Below are 15,029 nucleotides of genomic sequence, written 5' to 3' on the forward strand. Positions count from 1 at the left end.
GTGATTGGGAAAACAGTGATGGGCTTGAGGTGGACAGCACATAGGACAGGCCACATTGCAAATTTGTAGACTATTTACTATTTAACAACAATTGTTGTGTTTTAGATTGTATCACACTTTGGGCAGCAAAGATTACCTTATTTCACTGGTTGCGCAATAAATGGAAACATAAATGTACATGAAACAAAATAGCTGGCTTGCAGTGTCATGAGACCTAAAGTAGCAAGCAAGCTTGTTCAGGGAAATGTAATTGTTGCTTGGCAACAGTACAGTTGGGAAACTGTATGTGTTGGCAGACACAAATAATTTATTAAAAATGCAGTAAATAATTTACAATAAATTGTAAATCATTTACAATTATTTACGACACTCTTTAAAGGGGCAATTGACTGCAAAACCGATTTTACCTTGTCATTGTTGAAAAACGACAGTTCGGAGGGTAAACTGAACATACCTGAATATCAAAGTCTATTGACACCTCTTTCCTATTCAAATCTCAAAAAGAAAAAATGTGGCTGTAAAACGCTAGCTTTTCAACAAAGCCACCGGTCCTACGTAGGACCGGTGATCGCCCTCTTATTGGCTCTGGTCTGTATCTTTGTCACGCCCCAGAATTTACATCCAGACCAGCCAGAGGTAGCGTCTATCTCCGATACTAGTTTAGCTGCGCGCTGCTCTGTGTAGGCTACTTATAAGGAATTACAAAGAAGAACGTTTTGAATTATAACAAGGATATTGATTATGGACCACGGTCGTAAATGCTGTGTTCCAGGCTGTACAGGGAAGGCTAACACTTACAGTCTTCCCAAGGAGCCAAACATTCAACAGGCATGGCTGCTGTTGTCTATGAGAAGATCCAGGCGAAGTTCGACACTCAATCATTCATTTGCTCTGAACATTTCACCCAAGACAGTTTTGACAACCTTGGACAATTTCAAGCAGGATATGCTAGGAAGCTGAACCTGGAAAGAGGTGCTGTTCCAACCATATGCTCATTGCAACCGCAAGCTATAAGGACAGTAAGATGTTGTGCTAACAGTTATTAGCAATGCTAAAGTTTCCTGTATATAGCATACCAGGTAGAATGCTAAATACGTTTCTACACACATCAAATGACTCTAGCTAGACTAGCTGTAGTCGGCAATAGAAGGGAAGCTTCCGAAAAATAGCCAGAAAACGAACTGCAGTCTGGCTTATTGCTAACGCCTGTCTAGATAATCTATTTGAAAGAACTGGAGAAAGGCAGGTTTTAGATACAGGATACATTAGCATTGCTAGTAACTGTTACTAGTAACACCTAGACTGTAGGCATGTAAACAAGTTTAGCTTGCTAGTTAACGCAAGAGCATAGAATGTGTGATAATTTAGCCTAGTTTATTGGCAATGGGGCTAACGTTGATTCATGTTCCTGACTGTGTTTCATTCAAATAAATAACCTGTGTAATGAAAATCTACAATTCACGATGCATGTTTGTCCAGATCTTTGTCATGTTATTTTACAGCAAGATATCTAGAGCTAGCCTAGCTAGCTAACTGAAGCCGAGTAGAATCACGATTACAACAACGTTTGGTTGCTAAGCTGTAGCCTAATGTTCTACCCACCTAAGTCAATCCAGTTTGCTTCAACAACAGAAGTGGAAACAAGTAATGTTATCATTTCAAATGTTATATAGTCAATCTGTTGAAAACAGTGTTGTGTAGACACAATAGATTTATTTGCGCGTTTTTAATTCAAGTCTCCAACTTCAGTGTTTCAGCGAGTGCTGCTGTTGGCCGTTGCGTTTTTGCTCCCAGCTTCACTCGTTGATAACCAACCAATCAGCGCGCAGCTTATCTAAATATTAATGAGCATACCATAAAAGGAGAAAAGCTAGTGTTTTTTCCCGGGAACATTTCAGACGATCTGTAAGAGGGCATAGAACAGCACCCGGGCTATTTTCAACCCAACCAATGTTACATACCCTATTCGGAGACCTTAAGGAACAGTGTGAAATACCCAAAAAACCCAGTCAATTGCCCCTTTAAAGATGTTCCGGCCACTTGGCGTCAAACCTAGGAAGTTCCGGCCACTTGGCGTCAAACCTAGTTGAAGAATGCACTTGAACGAGGGGAATCATCCACAACACTAGGGAGAGGTAAGTTTCATACAGAAGGATATGCTTGGTGTAGATTAATGGTGCAATTGTCACATAAATATTCGTTTATCAGGTATCATGATGTCGCGTATTTGAAGGTTACCGCGAGTAACGTAAGGCTGATCAGTACGTTAGCTCTAACGTTGACACCCAGCTCGCTAGCTCTAGCTTGTTCATTCGCTCGTGCAATTGCGTTTAGCCGTTAGCTCCGAGGTTATAACTGTCAGATTAGCATAGGGAACCTGACCTTACCAAATGGTTATAGTAAGAAAAATCTGATTAATAACTAAATCTTTCACATCCCCATCAACGATTAAATACTTTACATTTAGCTACATGCACAACTAACGCTACATACTAGTACACCAGTGTAGTCTCACCTGATTGTTGGTCTTGGTCAGCTACTGTACCGTACAGTACCGTACAAACCTAGCTCTAGCTAGCTCTATATCTAACCCTAAAACTAATTTAACTACAATATACAGCAAAATATCTACAATAAATTACACTAAAAACACTAATCGAAAACGAAGGATTAAACTACATATAATATTAAACTATTCTTACACTAAAAAATACAAAAAGCTAATCTATACACTATCTAACGCTAAGAACAACTAAAACGATTAGGCTTTGCTACTCTATATAAAAGATTAAATAACGACTGTAATAAAACTTATATAAATACTAGCTAAACTCCAACTTTTATCTCTAGGTCAATACTGTACGTCTTGTTTCTCTGTAATCCACCAACAACTGCGAAGAATAACGTTAGCAGAATTTGAATGTTGTTGAACTATCCACGAGACGTTCCGACCATAGGCAGGTGCCGACCCGCAAGCTCTGGCTCTATTCAGACAGCTTGGTGTATTGCGTTTCTGTAACCAATATACAGACTTTTGTCCCATACGTGTTGTATAATCCAGTACTGTGTTAGTAGTACTGGGAACATGTTACAAACTTGTACAAGTATGTTTTTCACTCATGGACTGTTGATGTAACTGACATGCATTCTGTCAAAGTAACTTTGTGACCAATCATATTTAATATATAGATGTTGATCTACTTGATACTACTGTAAAACGAATATTACCCTCATAGAACATATCTTTGTCTCCAGTTTCAATTTCCCCGGTGTCCACATTTCTGAAAACGTCTCCTGGTCCCTTAAACATCAGTGCAAGAAAGGTGAAACATTGGTAATGAAATGTGTTACACTTCAGTAGTTGTCTTAACTAAGACATTTATATTATAAAATTACCCAAGAGATATATATTATAACATTACTTCCCATCATATGGCAATAGGATCACGAAGGAAAAGCTGCATCTCCTGAAATTTAACTCCAAGAACACTCACCTCGTGAGGCCATTTACCACTTTCAAAAAGTATACATTTGTATCTTATTCTACATTGAAAGTTTTGGTTTGCAATACAAAATTATGTTTTCTGACTCAAACCATCTGTGGCATGTGCGTGTCTGTCAATGATCACCTATGCCAGTCATTTTTCCCTCTGCCTCAGGAACGTCACACCAGACTGCCTACCGCTCCTCTGTTGTCCAACCACGCCACAGCCTCGACAGTTCCACGTCTGCCATCTTCGCCTTTCCCTCATCAGCTGTCAGCAGTGCCTCCACAACCTTTAATAGATTTACTTTTGCCAGTCCACTGATTGTATCCAGAATATTGATTGTAGCCGAACATAGTGTAGTTGGGTTTGGTATGAACAAAAATACTGCTTCATCATTACTATAATGTTCCTCCAGGTTTATTGACACACAAGGACTCAGACATATTGATAATTGAGCTTCCAGCTTGAAGTTACTGTCAGAATATAAATAGACTAATCATACTCAATAAATGTAATTCTCAGAATAATAATACCATAATGCGCCATAGTAAAACAATGAAACTGATGACAGTTTTTAATCTGTGACTTGATAGGTAATATGGTTATGTTCTCTTACCCTTGATGCCACCAATGTTTTAGATGGTAGGCTATTCCACAGTTATTTAAAGGTAATAATGCAGGCTATTATTCATTTAAGCTATAATGTGCTTGTATATAGCTAGGCCTACTTATTAAAATCATACAACTGTTTTAAACATTGATCATTTTATTAATCTTCATTCTCCACACAAAATATCTCAGAGGAATTGCAATTCTTATTTGTGTGTAATGTTGGTGACAAAGGTTTGGTCATCAAATTACGTCCTAGTTACGTATGGGCAACGTAACTGTATTAGCTATAGTTGCCAGCTGGTGACTTGTGACCAACGGATAATTGGTCACAAAGTTACCATTGGGAGACGTAACCACAACGTCATGGATTGGTAAGATCTGGTTTAAAACTCCTGGTAATGAAATTACCGTCAAATGACGTAACCACAACGTCTCTAGCTGGTAAGTCAGGAACCGACCAAAAAGTACGAACATACAACGTTGCCGTTACGTCGTGTGTTAGCTCTGAGATTTATCAACGACAATCAGGCGAAAGAGACAAATTTAGCCGTTTAGCTCCATAGACTCCCATTCATTTTGCACTCGACCGCGATCACTCCCGGTGGAACTCGGGTGGAACTGCAACAAAATTCGGTACAATGGGGCTTAATAGGGAGTGGGCAGGCTCTCCTTAAACAGGCTCTGGTTGTACACTGTTTTTTTGGACCGTTTGCAGTGCGCCATCCGGGTACTTTCAGTGCACTGAATTATTCTGTTTTTGTGAGTGAAGCGCCGTAAGCACTGAAAGTCAGTGCTCAAAGTGCACAAGTGCGCGGTAGTAGACACAGCTTGGGTGTAAGTCAACTGTTTCCTAAAAGGTTTTGTAGGCAATGGGACTGCAAGCTAACAGGTGCTTGTTGGCTGTACACTCTCAATTTTGAAACTGAACTTCAGAAAAAAATATCCAGGGAGGATTGTGCTTGCCAGCCTTGCCTGGTATTATTTTAACCTTTAACGGTAGGCTACACGTTGCTTTTCTTCAACCAGAAACAGGCTATACTTTGTGACGGACACGTGATTGTAACTTGGCCACTCAGCACTTCCTGTTTTGACAGTAAACAACAGTGGACAGAATCGTGGAGAGGTACGCTAGGCTTTGTTAGTCTTTGTACCTTGGACTGTAAATTCAGTGATGTACAGTTCTCGGCACCAAAGGACTACCATTCTTAAAACTAATTGAAATCAGCCTGCCACATCCGCAGGTTGGCTAAGATAGCAGCATTTAAACCTAGTGGTGGTGCTAGCACTATCAAGCTAACGCATCATGTTAGCCAAGCTGCTGACAGTAGCTTGCAAACTGCTGCTGATGGTGATGCTTTGGTCATTATTTGGGAGATTATTTAACGGCTCGGACTGTCGTTTGCCTGCAGATAGCTTCTTTAGTTTACGTTTTTATGAATCCAAGTTAACGTAGAAATATATCGTAAATGTACATTAAGTAACTGATAAGTTATTTACGGCAATGCTTGTGGGGAATGTGTACAGTGTTACAAGTCATTACTAACTGGTTGATAAACTGTAAAGTACCGTCAGAGCTATAAAAACAACTGAATAAGTGTCATGAATGACATTCTGTTAGACAGGTGCTAAGCTAACTTCAGTAACGACCAGAAAAACTGTTATCCTCTGTGTGGTCGTGTACTGACTACATCATGTGTGTGTGTGTGTGTGTAAGCTCCTTTTGTGAATCCATGTTCCTAGTTCCAGGCCATTGTTGATCTCTCTTTCATTATTGGAGGCCTTGCTAGGCTGTGCCAGTTTTTCACCAGAGGTCTGTTGAGGTTAGTTTATCAATGGCTGAAAGTCATGCATGCACCTCCTCTCTAGCAGGCTGAAGAAGATCACAGATTAACTAACTGGCAGGGGACACTACCACTGACCACCAACCGCTGAACAAGGTCAATACGGCAACAATCTGTCACGTTTTGATACAGGGTTGAGGATTCAGGTAGGCTGTATTGCTACTCTCATACGTGTTGATGTTAAAGTGCCGTTTGTATTTTAGTGTGGTATTTAGTTGGTTGTCAAAATTAAAAGCAATGTATCTAGTACATTTCAAATGGTCTTTTGTTGGGGGGATAATGAGTTTTTCTTACTTATTTTGGGCATTCTTTCCTTATTGTGTAGTATAAAGTCCACCACATAATCAAGAGACCTGCACAATAATATATATTAGCCTTGCATGGCAGTCCTCTACAATGTCCAATGTTACCATACCAAAATACTTTGGGCAGATTGAGGCGCAGGGCGACACAGACGAGTGGAACGAGTAACGTCATAGATGACGATGGAGAAGAAAGTGACTGTGTCCAATGGAGCAGGGATGGTGTATGCTGAGAAGGAACCAGACGCCACTCTCAGGTAATCAGCCCAGTACATCCGTGTAAGATCCTTCCATCCCTGTATCCACCAGAGGCCTCGTCTCTGAAACTGCGCGAGCTCTGGAAACGAGCCGTACTCTCGAGGTCTGACTATTTTTTAAATGTGTGCGTGAGCCTGTGTGTGTGACAACGATGGGTTTTCTCTCTAACCCCCCCCCCCTCTCTCTCTCTCTCTCTCTCTCCCTCTCTCTCTCCTCTCTCTCTCTCACCCCTCTCTCTCTCACCCTCTCCCCCCCCCCCCCCCTCTCTCTCTCCCCCCCCCCCCTCTCTCTTCCCCCCCTCTCTCTCTCACCCCCCCTCTCTCCCTCCCTCTCCCTCTCTCTCTCTCTCTCTCTCTCTCTCTCTCTCTCTCTCTCTCTCTCTCTCTCTCTCCCCCCCTCTCTCTCTCTCTCTCTCTCTCTCTCTCTCTCTCTGTCTCTCTCTCTCACCCCTCTCTCACCCTCTCTCTCTTCCCCCCCCTCTCTCTCTCTCTCTCTCTCTTCCCCCCCTCTCTCTCTCACCCCCCTCTCTCTCTCCCCCCCCTCTCTCTCTCACCCCTCTCTCTCTCTCCCCCCCTCTCTGTCTCCCCCCCCTCTCTCTCTCTCTCTCACCCCTCTCTCTCTCCCCCTCTCCCCCTCTCCCCCCCCTCTCTCTCTCTCTCTCTCTCTCTCTTCCCCCCCTCTCTCTCCCCCCCCTCTCTCTCACCCCCCTCTCTCTCTCCCCCCCTCTCCCTCTCTCTCTGTCTCTCTCTCTCACCCCCCCCTTCTCTCTCCCCCCCCCCCCTCTCTCTCTCTTTTCTCTTGGTAATGTGACGTATCTTCCAATTCAATTAACGGAACTGTATTTCTGTATAGAAGGTGGTGACACGACAGGGTACATACAGTATACCCCTGGTTATCTGTGTGGTATCAGTGTGTGTGTTTCTTCTCACAGCCCTGAGGACCTGTCGGAGCTGCTGGCAGTAGGGACCAAGGAGGTGCACGAGAAGGCTGAGAGCACCCAGTTTGTCAAAGACTTTCTCAGGGGACGGATCCGCAAAGAGCTCTTCAAGGTCAGCCCGGAGAAAGGGAGGAACAAAGCCTCCATTTAAAGAATCAGTACCTCTCGTCTCAGTTCCTGCCCGACAAAACACGGAACAACACAGAATGTATTTACAATCACATTGATGTAGTGTAATAATGAAATGTATTTATATAGCGGACGCTTTTTATCTAAAAAATGACATACAGAAGGGGGATTTAAACTTTTGACCTGTTGATCTGCAATCAGATGCTTTAACCACTATACCTAGCCCTATAAAATTGTCAATGATTGTTCAATGAAGAACCCTTGATTCTTTATGCTGTCATGAGTACAGATGTGTATTACAACTCGTTTTTTCTTTTTTAAATGAAAACAGAATGTGAACCATTGCATACTGTGCCAACTCTTGTTCCCCCAGCTGGGTGCAGTGGCTCTCTACTTCACCTACTCCGCCATGGAGGAGGAGATAGAGAGGAACAAGGACCACCCCCACTTTGCCCCGCTCTACTTTCCCAGCGAGCTGCACCGCCGCGAGGCCCTGGCGAGGGACCTGGAGTACTTCTACGGAGCCGACTGGCAGGACCAGGTCAGCTGCTCCCTGGCCACCCAGCACTACGTGGACCGCATCCACCAGGTGGGCCGCGAGGACCCGGTCCTGCTGGTGGCCCACGCCTACACCCGCTACATGGGGGACCTGTCCGGGGGCCAGGTGCTGAAGAAGGTGGCCCAACGGGCCATGAAGCTGCCGCCCACCGGGGAGGGCCTTGACTTCTACACGTTCGACGCCATCCACAGCGCCAAAGCCTTCAAGCAGCTGTACCGCAGCCGGATGAACGAGCTGGAGCTGGACAGGGATACCAAGGATAGGCTGGTGGTCGAGGCCAACCTGGCCTTCCAGTTCAACATGGAGGTGAGGATTTTTTTTATTTTTTAGTTCACTTGTGAAGGGAGTTTTTCCAGTTCCAAATATCTGTCAATGTGTTTGATATTGAAAGTATTGCATGACATCACAAATTGAATGCAATTGCGATGATCAGTTCACATTGTGACCCAAGTTTGTTTATACATATCCGTGGCATCAGGTCCATGCTAACACCCGGGCCTTCTAAACATGTGGGGGGAAGTTCATCTCTACATGGTGATCGCAAGCGCACCTGTGGGCTTTCTGTACATTTTCTATGGGTTTGTGGTTAAGAGCATTAGCCCATTCACATCGGTTTCACAAAGGAAGATGTACAGCTCTCTAAACCCTCTCATTTAATTAATCTCCCCAGCTAAATAGCTAGCCTCCATCTCTGTCCCCTAGAGTAAAGCTGGGAGCCCGGTGAGATTTAAGAACTACAGATGGCTGGACCAAGCTTATCACCGTAACCCTCGGGAACAGATACAGACGAGAATAGAAAGATATAACTGAAGGGTTGTAATAGAATTTTAAGTTATAACACAATAAATTTATTCAGTTAATCAGGTTAGGCCACATTTTAAACGTCTCTTTTATTACAGTCTACCAACCCACAGTGTGTTTTTATCAAATTAACATATTATGATTAAACGGGTCACAAGTTTTACTCATATTGCCTACTCGGTAGCAGTAATTGCCTCAGCTTTTTCTCAGTTTTTCCAAACTGGTAGAGAGCTGAGATTGCTGCAGCAGGGGTTCTGTGAGATGTGTTTGGATGAGTGGTGACGTGCTTGTTTTGGTCTCGCGCGTGTGTGTGTCTTCAGGTGTTTGACGAGCTGGAAGAGATCGGGAAGACCATCCAGGAGGAGGTGCTGGATGCAGGCATGCCTGTCCACGGAGCCACGGATGGAGACATCAACAAGTGCCCATATTATGCAGCCAAGACGGGTAGGTAGAGAGAACAGCTTCTCAGCCAGTGTAAAGAAGGATTTGGTCATTTCATGGTACCGCCTGTGCCACAGTACATTAGACCTGTGTTTGAAGTCGGTAGAGATGTAAATGTACATTATATTTGTCCCTCTACAAGTAGAAGGAATCCATGCACATAGAATACTAGTTGTCTTTCTCTCCCTATTTCAGCGGCCAGCGGTGGGTCAGCCTTTGCCTGTCAGCTGGCCATGGCCGTGCTCCGACACCCTACCGGTCAAGTCCTGTTCGCTGCCTGGGTCGCTGCCCTGGCCGGATTGGCTGCATGGTACCTCATGTGATCTATCCATCGTCCAATCACTGTCCAGCAGGGAAACGGGAAGGAGAAGGAAAGAGAAAAGAAGTCGTAAGAGGCAATGAAAAATGGGCCGTTCCGTAATTGCTTGGATGAGAAGTCCGTCCATTCCCAGTGCTTGTAACTTTTCCTCTTCTCACTCTCTTGCTCTACCTTACCCTTCCGTGTCGGTTGTGGCTGGACATATCTCAAGCCCTTTTGTAGATCACTTTCATAGCTTTATTCTTACACAATTATGAAAGCTCTAAGATGAACGGGTGAGTTGTTCCTTTTGAGAGAAACGTAGGTGTGCATTTTTTTTTTTTACGTTTTGATTATGAGGACGTTGGTTATGAAGTGGCACGTATTTCTATTTCGAAAATGAAATAGTGTCTGGCTTTGATATAAGCCAATTTTGAACTTTTGCAATTGATCATAAAGTTGAGTATAAAATGCAGCATAAACTTATTTGGAATATTTAAGAGCAACAATGTGCTTTGGCAAAACAGAACAAGCTATGCATATATATAGCGTGAGTAGGCTAGTTTAGTTAAAACTACAGGGCAGACAACCGTGTTAAAAGTGGACCATTAATATAACCTGGTTTTATATTGACTAATTTGTGTTGAATGGCTGCTGAGCACAAGATGTGAGGTCTGGCGGACTTGAGAACGGTTACTAACGGTTGTTAATGGATGTCCAAGGGTACGTGTGCAGACTTGAAAATCCTGAGCCATACACTTTCCAAAAGGACAATACTGTAGTGGGTTAACCTTTTATCACCTGCTCCTTCCTCCCTTCCTTCTGTACCCCTAATGCTCTATGGTGATACCATAATAGCTTGTACTACCTGTACACATGTATGAGGTGCCTAGCAGGATGGGCTGACCTCCAGATTAGAAAGCTGTCATCTGTCATCCTAGATATTTGGTTGGGTTAGAACCGGTAGTGTACTGTATCTGTGTTGCTAATATGTAGTTTGAGTGGAAATGTAGTAGAAAAATAACCATCTCCTTAATGCAAGTGAGAAATACTTCAAGCCTCATGACGAATAGCTGGAAGTTACTACAATTTTCATTTCTGAAGTGTATAACAGTTCTTGAATTGTTTATTTTCAGCTGTTACAGTCACATATACCCTACATTAATCTTTTTGTAGACTGAGTTAAACTTTTGGGGGTAGAGGAGAGCTGATGGTAGGGAAACTGTAACATCCGTCCGTGGAAGGCCCCAAAAAAGTGTGTCCCCAGCACGGAGGCATCTGTTTTGGTGATTTTCTTTACCGGCGGCGGCAGACCAGCGGACGAGCGAGCCCTGAGCCAATGTAGGGTTTCAGACCCAGGCTCCAGAGCAGGTCGGTTCAGGTCACACCACACAGGTGCTACAAGACACCTCACCTCATGTTTCTCAGTTGATACAGCATCTATCCATGGTATGGATAGCATATGCACTGCCTTTGACATTGCTATGATGGATGGCCAAACAGATGTGTGTGAGTGGTATGAAGTGATGGGAACCATGGTTTTTATATTCCGTTTCTAGAAGTAGCACGAACTGGCAGGAGCGAACGGTTGTTCGTTGTCATCATAAATAAAATGCACATTCCCCAAAATGTTTCTAACATTACAGGTTTGTCTTATCCAATCTATTTTTTGTGCTGAAAGGCCTCAATATGCAGTAAATACCAAAGGACACACTTGCAGGCATTTATCTCGGTCTCAGTTTTGAAGTGGTGAGTGGGGGTCTTCAGCTGTACAGTCCTTCAGAGATCTTGTTCACAGACTAATTGAAGGCTATGTCAACTTCCTTGATCCCCTCTCATCTATGAAGGTGAAATAGTGTTCATTCATGTATCAAAGATGAAGTGTTCTGGACCAATGCCACTGTAGTCATCTGGAGCGACAGTCTTGGGTTTAGGATTGGAAGGGGGAGTGTGAGACTAATGCAAGGCTTGTCATATTCTAATGACTCAAAGTGGTGTCAGGAATATTCCAAAAGGCAGTAGGCCACAACTGATGTGACAGCCCCTCGAAAAGCCTTTTGCCTTGCGTGCACACACACTTTTACTGGTCATATACTGTATCTTTAAGTGGTAGGAAATGATAACCCTACTTGATTTATTAGAATTATTGTCTTGCTTAATTCCCTGCCTTTAAAATGCTCTCCTCAAAACATCTGTCAGCACTGTCTACAACTGGTGGGTATTGGTCAAGAATGCTGTTTGGTTGTCCCCTCATTTTTCTTAATACCAGCACAACATGATGCATTTTTGTAACCATGGGGACATAACTGAATCAAATGCAGTATTGTGGCTGTTTTGAGACTAAAACCTCAGGAGAGTGGGTGAATGTTTGAGAATGTGTTCTAGTGTTCTAACTAAATGGATCCCCTTTGACCTGCAGAGTGTCTGACTGGGTCACATCAGGGGGCAAACACAGGCCCTGTATGGTATTTTACTACGAGCGGTTATTAACCAATCCATTTTCATAAATGTAACTTGTTAGCTTTATTGTTGACTGACATGACAAGTGTAAAATGGTGTGTGAGTAGGGCAGCAGGTCACAGTATTGGGCTACATTGTATTGACTGTAATTAAATAAAATACAGATTTTCTGGAATCAATAGTTTTGGTCTGTGATTTTATATTTGAGGAGAAGCCATGGGAAACACATGAAAGCCCATGGAATAAGTCATAGATGGAATATTGAAAACGATGTAACTAATATTGGGATGACAATTGCATTAGATAGACAATTTCCTTTATTAATCCCAAGAGGGAAATGAAATCTAATCATAGAAGTCAAATAAAGAAGACAACGAGCAAGTGATTTGGAATAATAAATAGAAAGATGAGTCCCAGTATAAAAGCAGGTCAAAGGGCCGGGGGGGTGTTCCATCAATGTAGATTAAGGAAAAGCCAGGCTTATTTCAACAAGTCTCGCTTACTTCAGCGGGAGTTTCATTCCAATAAAGTGGCTTATTCTTGTTCTAGCTAAGTAACCAAGGTGAATTATACTTCTGAACTCGCCTGCTCTGTGTCAGGCTAAAAGTCGAGCTAAATTAAGATGTGTTGCAAGTAATTTCAAACAGGCGTAAACAGAATGTCAAAAACATTTTCCATATTGTCTTAAATGTATACATAACCTACATCCAAATACAATTTTCAATTGTTGCCAAATTATTTTTTGGCCATTATTCTCAACCTCAACCTTTCTGACAGCTCATCAAATACCGCTAATTATCAGTAGGCCTAAATGCATTAGTTATGTTCAGTAGATTTGGTAGGCCCACAATTTACGCATTTAAACGGTCGTAATGGTTTGACAAGTTGTCTCCCTTGCCGGATAACCCCAAAAATAACACCATACTGCTGGTTTACGCTTTGCTTTTTGCGACATAACTTGACTTTTCGAGTAAGAGTATGAACGTGACTAAAACTAATAAAAGATTTGTGCTTGACACAAAGACTAAAACTAAAAATTAAAACAGGCCGCCAAAAACAACACTAAACCCACCACGGCAAAAAGCAATGCACACAGCCATGTGACTTCTTCCAGAAAGAATGTACCCTCATTCACCACTTTATCCCCCCAAAAATGACACGCCATGATTGACGTGAATGATAGGACACCTAAGTCGAGAAAAAAACAGACACCTTCTAAACACATTAAATAAAATGGACTTTTTTGATATTGTTTTATAAAAAGCCTACTATTAATCAATACATTAACCAGTAGCCTAAATTTTAACATGGTTTTTGTGTCGGGAAAATGAAGGATCGATGCATGGATTTATGAATTGTTTTTCAATTGTAGGCTGCTGTTAACAATTATGTAGTTATGATTATTATACTGGGATAATTTAGATTTAGATATAGACCTATATGCCTGATGCCTAAACATTTGAAATCACAAACTACCATATAGCCATACATTTATTGTAGGCTTGTAGCATTCAGAAATCATGGTTCATCATTGTTTAATGCATTAGGCTAAAGGTTGTAGCCTATGTATTTAAGTTGATTTTCTATTAATGTAGCCTACATATTGAACTGAGGGAGAATGACAAAATGAGAATGTCCATGGTAAATCATCATTTTCCCGTTGGGTCAGTGTCACAGGAACGTCTGGTTAAGCAACATCATGGGCTAAGCCTGAAAGTTAGCTTGCCCCAGACCAGGCTAGTTTCGAATCATAACTTGCCATATAACTGAGTTTGAACTACGGTGAGCTGGCTTTATGGAACCAAATTAACTAGAAAGGAGTCAGACTAACTGAAATAAGCCTGGCTTATTCGGTAAACTCGCTTTATGGAACAGGCCTCTGGTGTATTCAAGTGTTCTGGTAGTCCCTATGTGCAAAGAGCATTAGTTATTAGTGTTAATAATAAATAATAAAAGCAAGTTTAGTCAACAAGCAGATCAATGTCATCAGGCCTCTCAAAGGCAGATTAGTAGAGTCTGATATCGCCCGGCAATAATGACCTCCTGTATCGCTCCTCAACACACCAGGGTTGAATAAGTCTGTTTCTAAAGGTGCTCTTAAGCGTGGCTATGTTGTGTAGGAAGTGGGAAGCATTATCCAGGATTGCCAGAAATGTTGCCAACGTTCTGTTCTACTTTACCAAGTTTACATAGGCTACTCAAGAATAACATGTTAACAGCTATAACATTGGCAAGACACTACATCTTTAAACTTTCTGTTTACATGCACCTTTTAAACTAACACAAACTATGTGAAAGTTGCATTGATAAGACCTCTTTCTCAAGATTTGTATGTGATGTTTTTTGTCGGTCTCATTTTTCAACATGGGGAGAAACCACACAATTTTTTCTGGTAAAAATATCCGTCCAGCAGAGGGCGTCGAATAGTTGACGAACCTGCTTCTAAACAACGCTGGCACGTGGCATCATCTTTTTAATATACGGTAGGTTTAACATATTGTGCGACTTTGGTACGACAATAATGAAACTTAGAGTTTAGCTGCCTGTCAAATTATACTCGGCACAGACCCTGGTACTGACCTTACGAGAGGTGAACGGGACTGCACCTGACTACATCAAGTCTCTCGTCCAGCCTTACACCCCCACCCACCACCAACGGTCTTCTTCTGACAACCTTCTGGTGGCCCCACCATGGCGATCCTAGCACATTTGGCGCTCCGGGCAAGATTTTCCCCTGCACCGTTCCCCCCCCGGGACAAAGTGACAAAGTTCACTTTAAAGACGCACTTGTTCCGGGGGTACACCAGCACTTAGGAATGATTTGTTGGATCAGATGTTAGCTTATTTCCACTAGGAACACAATGACGATTATTGAGGGAATTGCTGATCTTGTTGGTTAGTTG

At 42.5% G+C, this 15,029-nt stretch overlaps 1 protein-coding gene across 5 annotated transcripts; it reads left to right on the forward strand.

The window, feature by feature from the left end:
• The first annotated feature begins 4,906 nt into the window (after positions 1–4,906).
• hmox2b (heme oxygenase 2b) lies at positions 4,907–12,307 on the forward strand. Of its 5 annotated transcripts, none has more exons than XM_047038027.1 (7): positions 4,907–4,934; positions 5,970–6,087; positions 6,374–6,500; positions 7,433–7,550; positions 7,941–8,432; positions 9,248–9,371; positions 9,564–12,307. In XM_047038027.1, the coding sequence occupies exons 3-7, from the start codon at positions 6,421–6,423 to the stop codon at positions 9,689–9,691; spliced, it is 942 nt and encodes a 313-aa protein (XP_046893983.1). In that variant the 5' UTR covers positions 4,907–4,934; positions 5,970–6,087; positions 6,374–6,420; the 3' UTR covers positions 9,692–12,307. The 5 variants fall into 5 exon arrangements, with proteins under 5 accessions (XP_046893983.1, XP_046893982.1, XP_046893981.1 ...); XM_047038026.1 differs by lacking the exon at positions 4,907–4,934 and adding an exon at positions 4,941–5,096 and having other exon boundaries at positions 5,967–6,087; XM_047038025.1 differs by lacking the exon at positions 4,907–4,934 and adding an exon at positions 4,941–5,096.
• The last annotated feature ends 2,722 nt before the right edge of the window (positions 12,308–15,029 follow it).

The sequence above is a fragment of the Hypomesus transpacificus genome, chromosome 17 (assembly GCF_021917145.1).
Source record: "Hypomesus transpacificus isolate Combined female chromosome 17, fHypTra1, whole genome shotgun sequence".
NCBI lineage: Eukaryota > Metazoa > Chordata > Actinopteri > Osmeriformes > Osmeridae > Hypomesus > Hypomesus transpacificus.

Excerpts from the sequence above, each read along its gene's own strand:
- hmox2b (XM_047038027.1), top strand. The coding sequence starts at position 6,421 with ATGACGATGGAGAAGAAAGTGACTGTGTCCAATGGAGCAGGGATGGTG. Across the intron at positions 6,501-7,432 it reads GAACCAGACGCCACTCTCAG|CCCTGAGGACCTGTCGGAGC; the intron begins GTAATCAGCCCA and ends TTCTTCTCACAG. Across the intron at positions 7,551-7,940 it reads TCCGCAAAGAGCTCTTCAAG|CTGGGTGCAGTGGCTCTCTA; the intron begins GTCAGCCCGGAG and ends TTGTTCCCCCAG.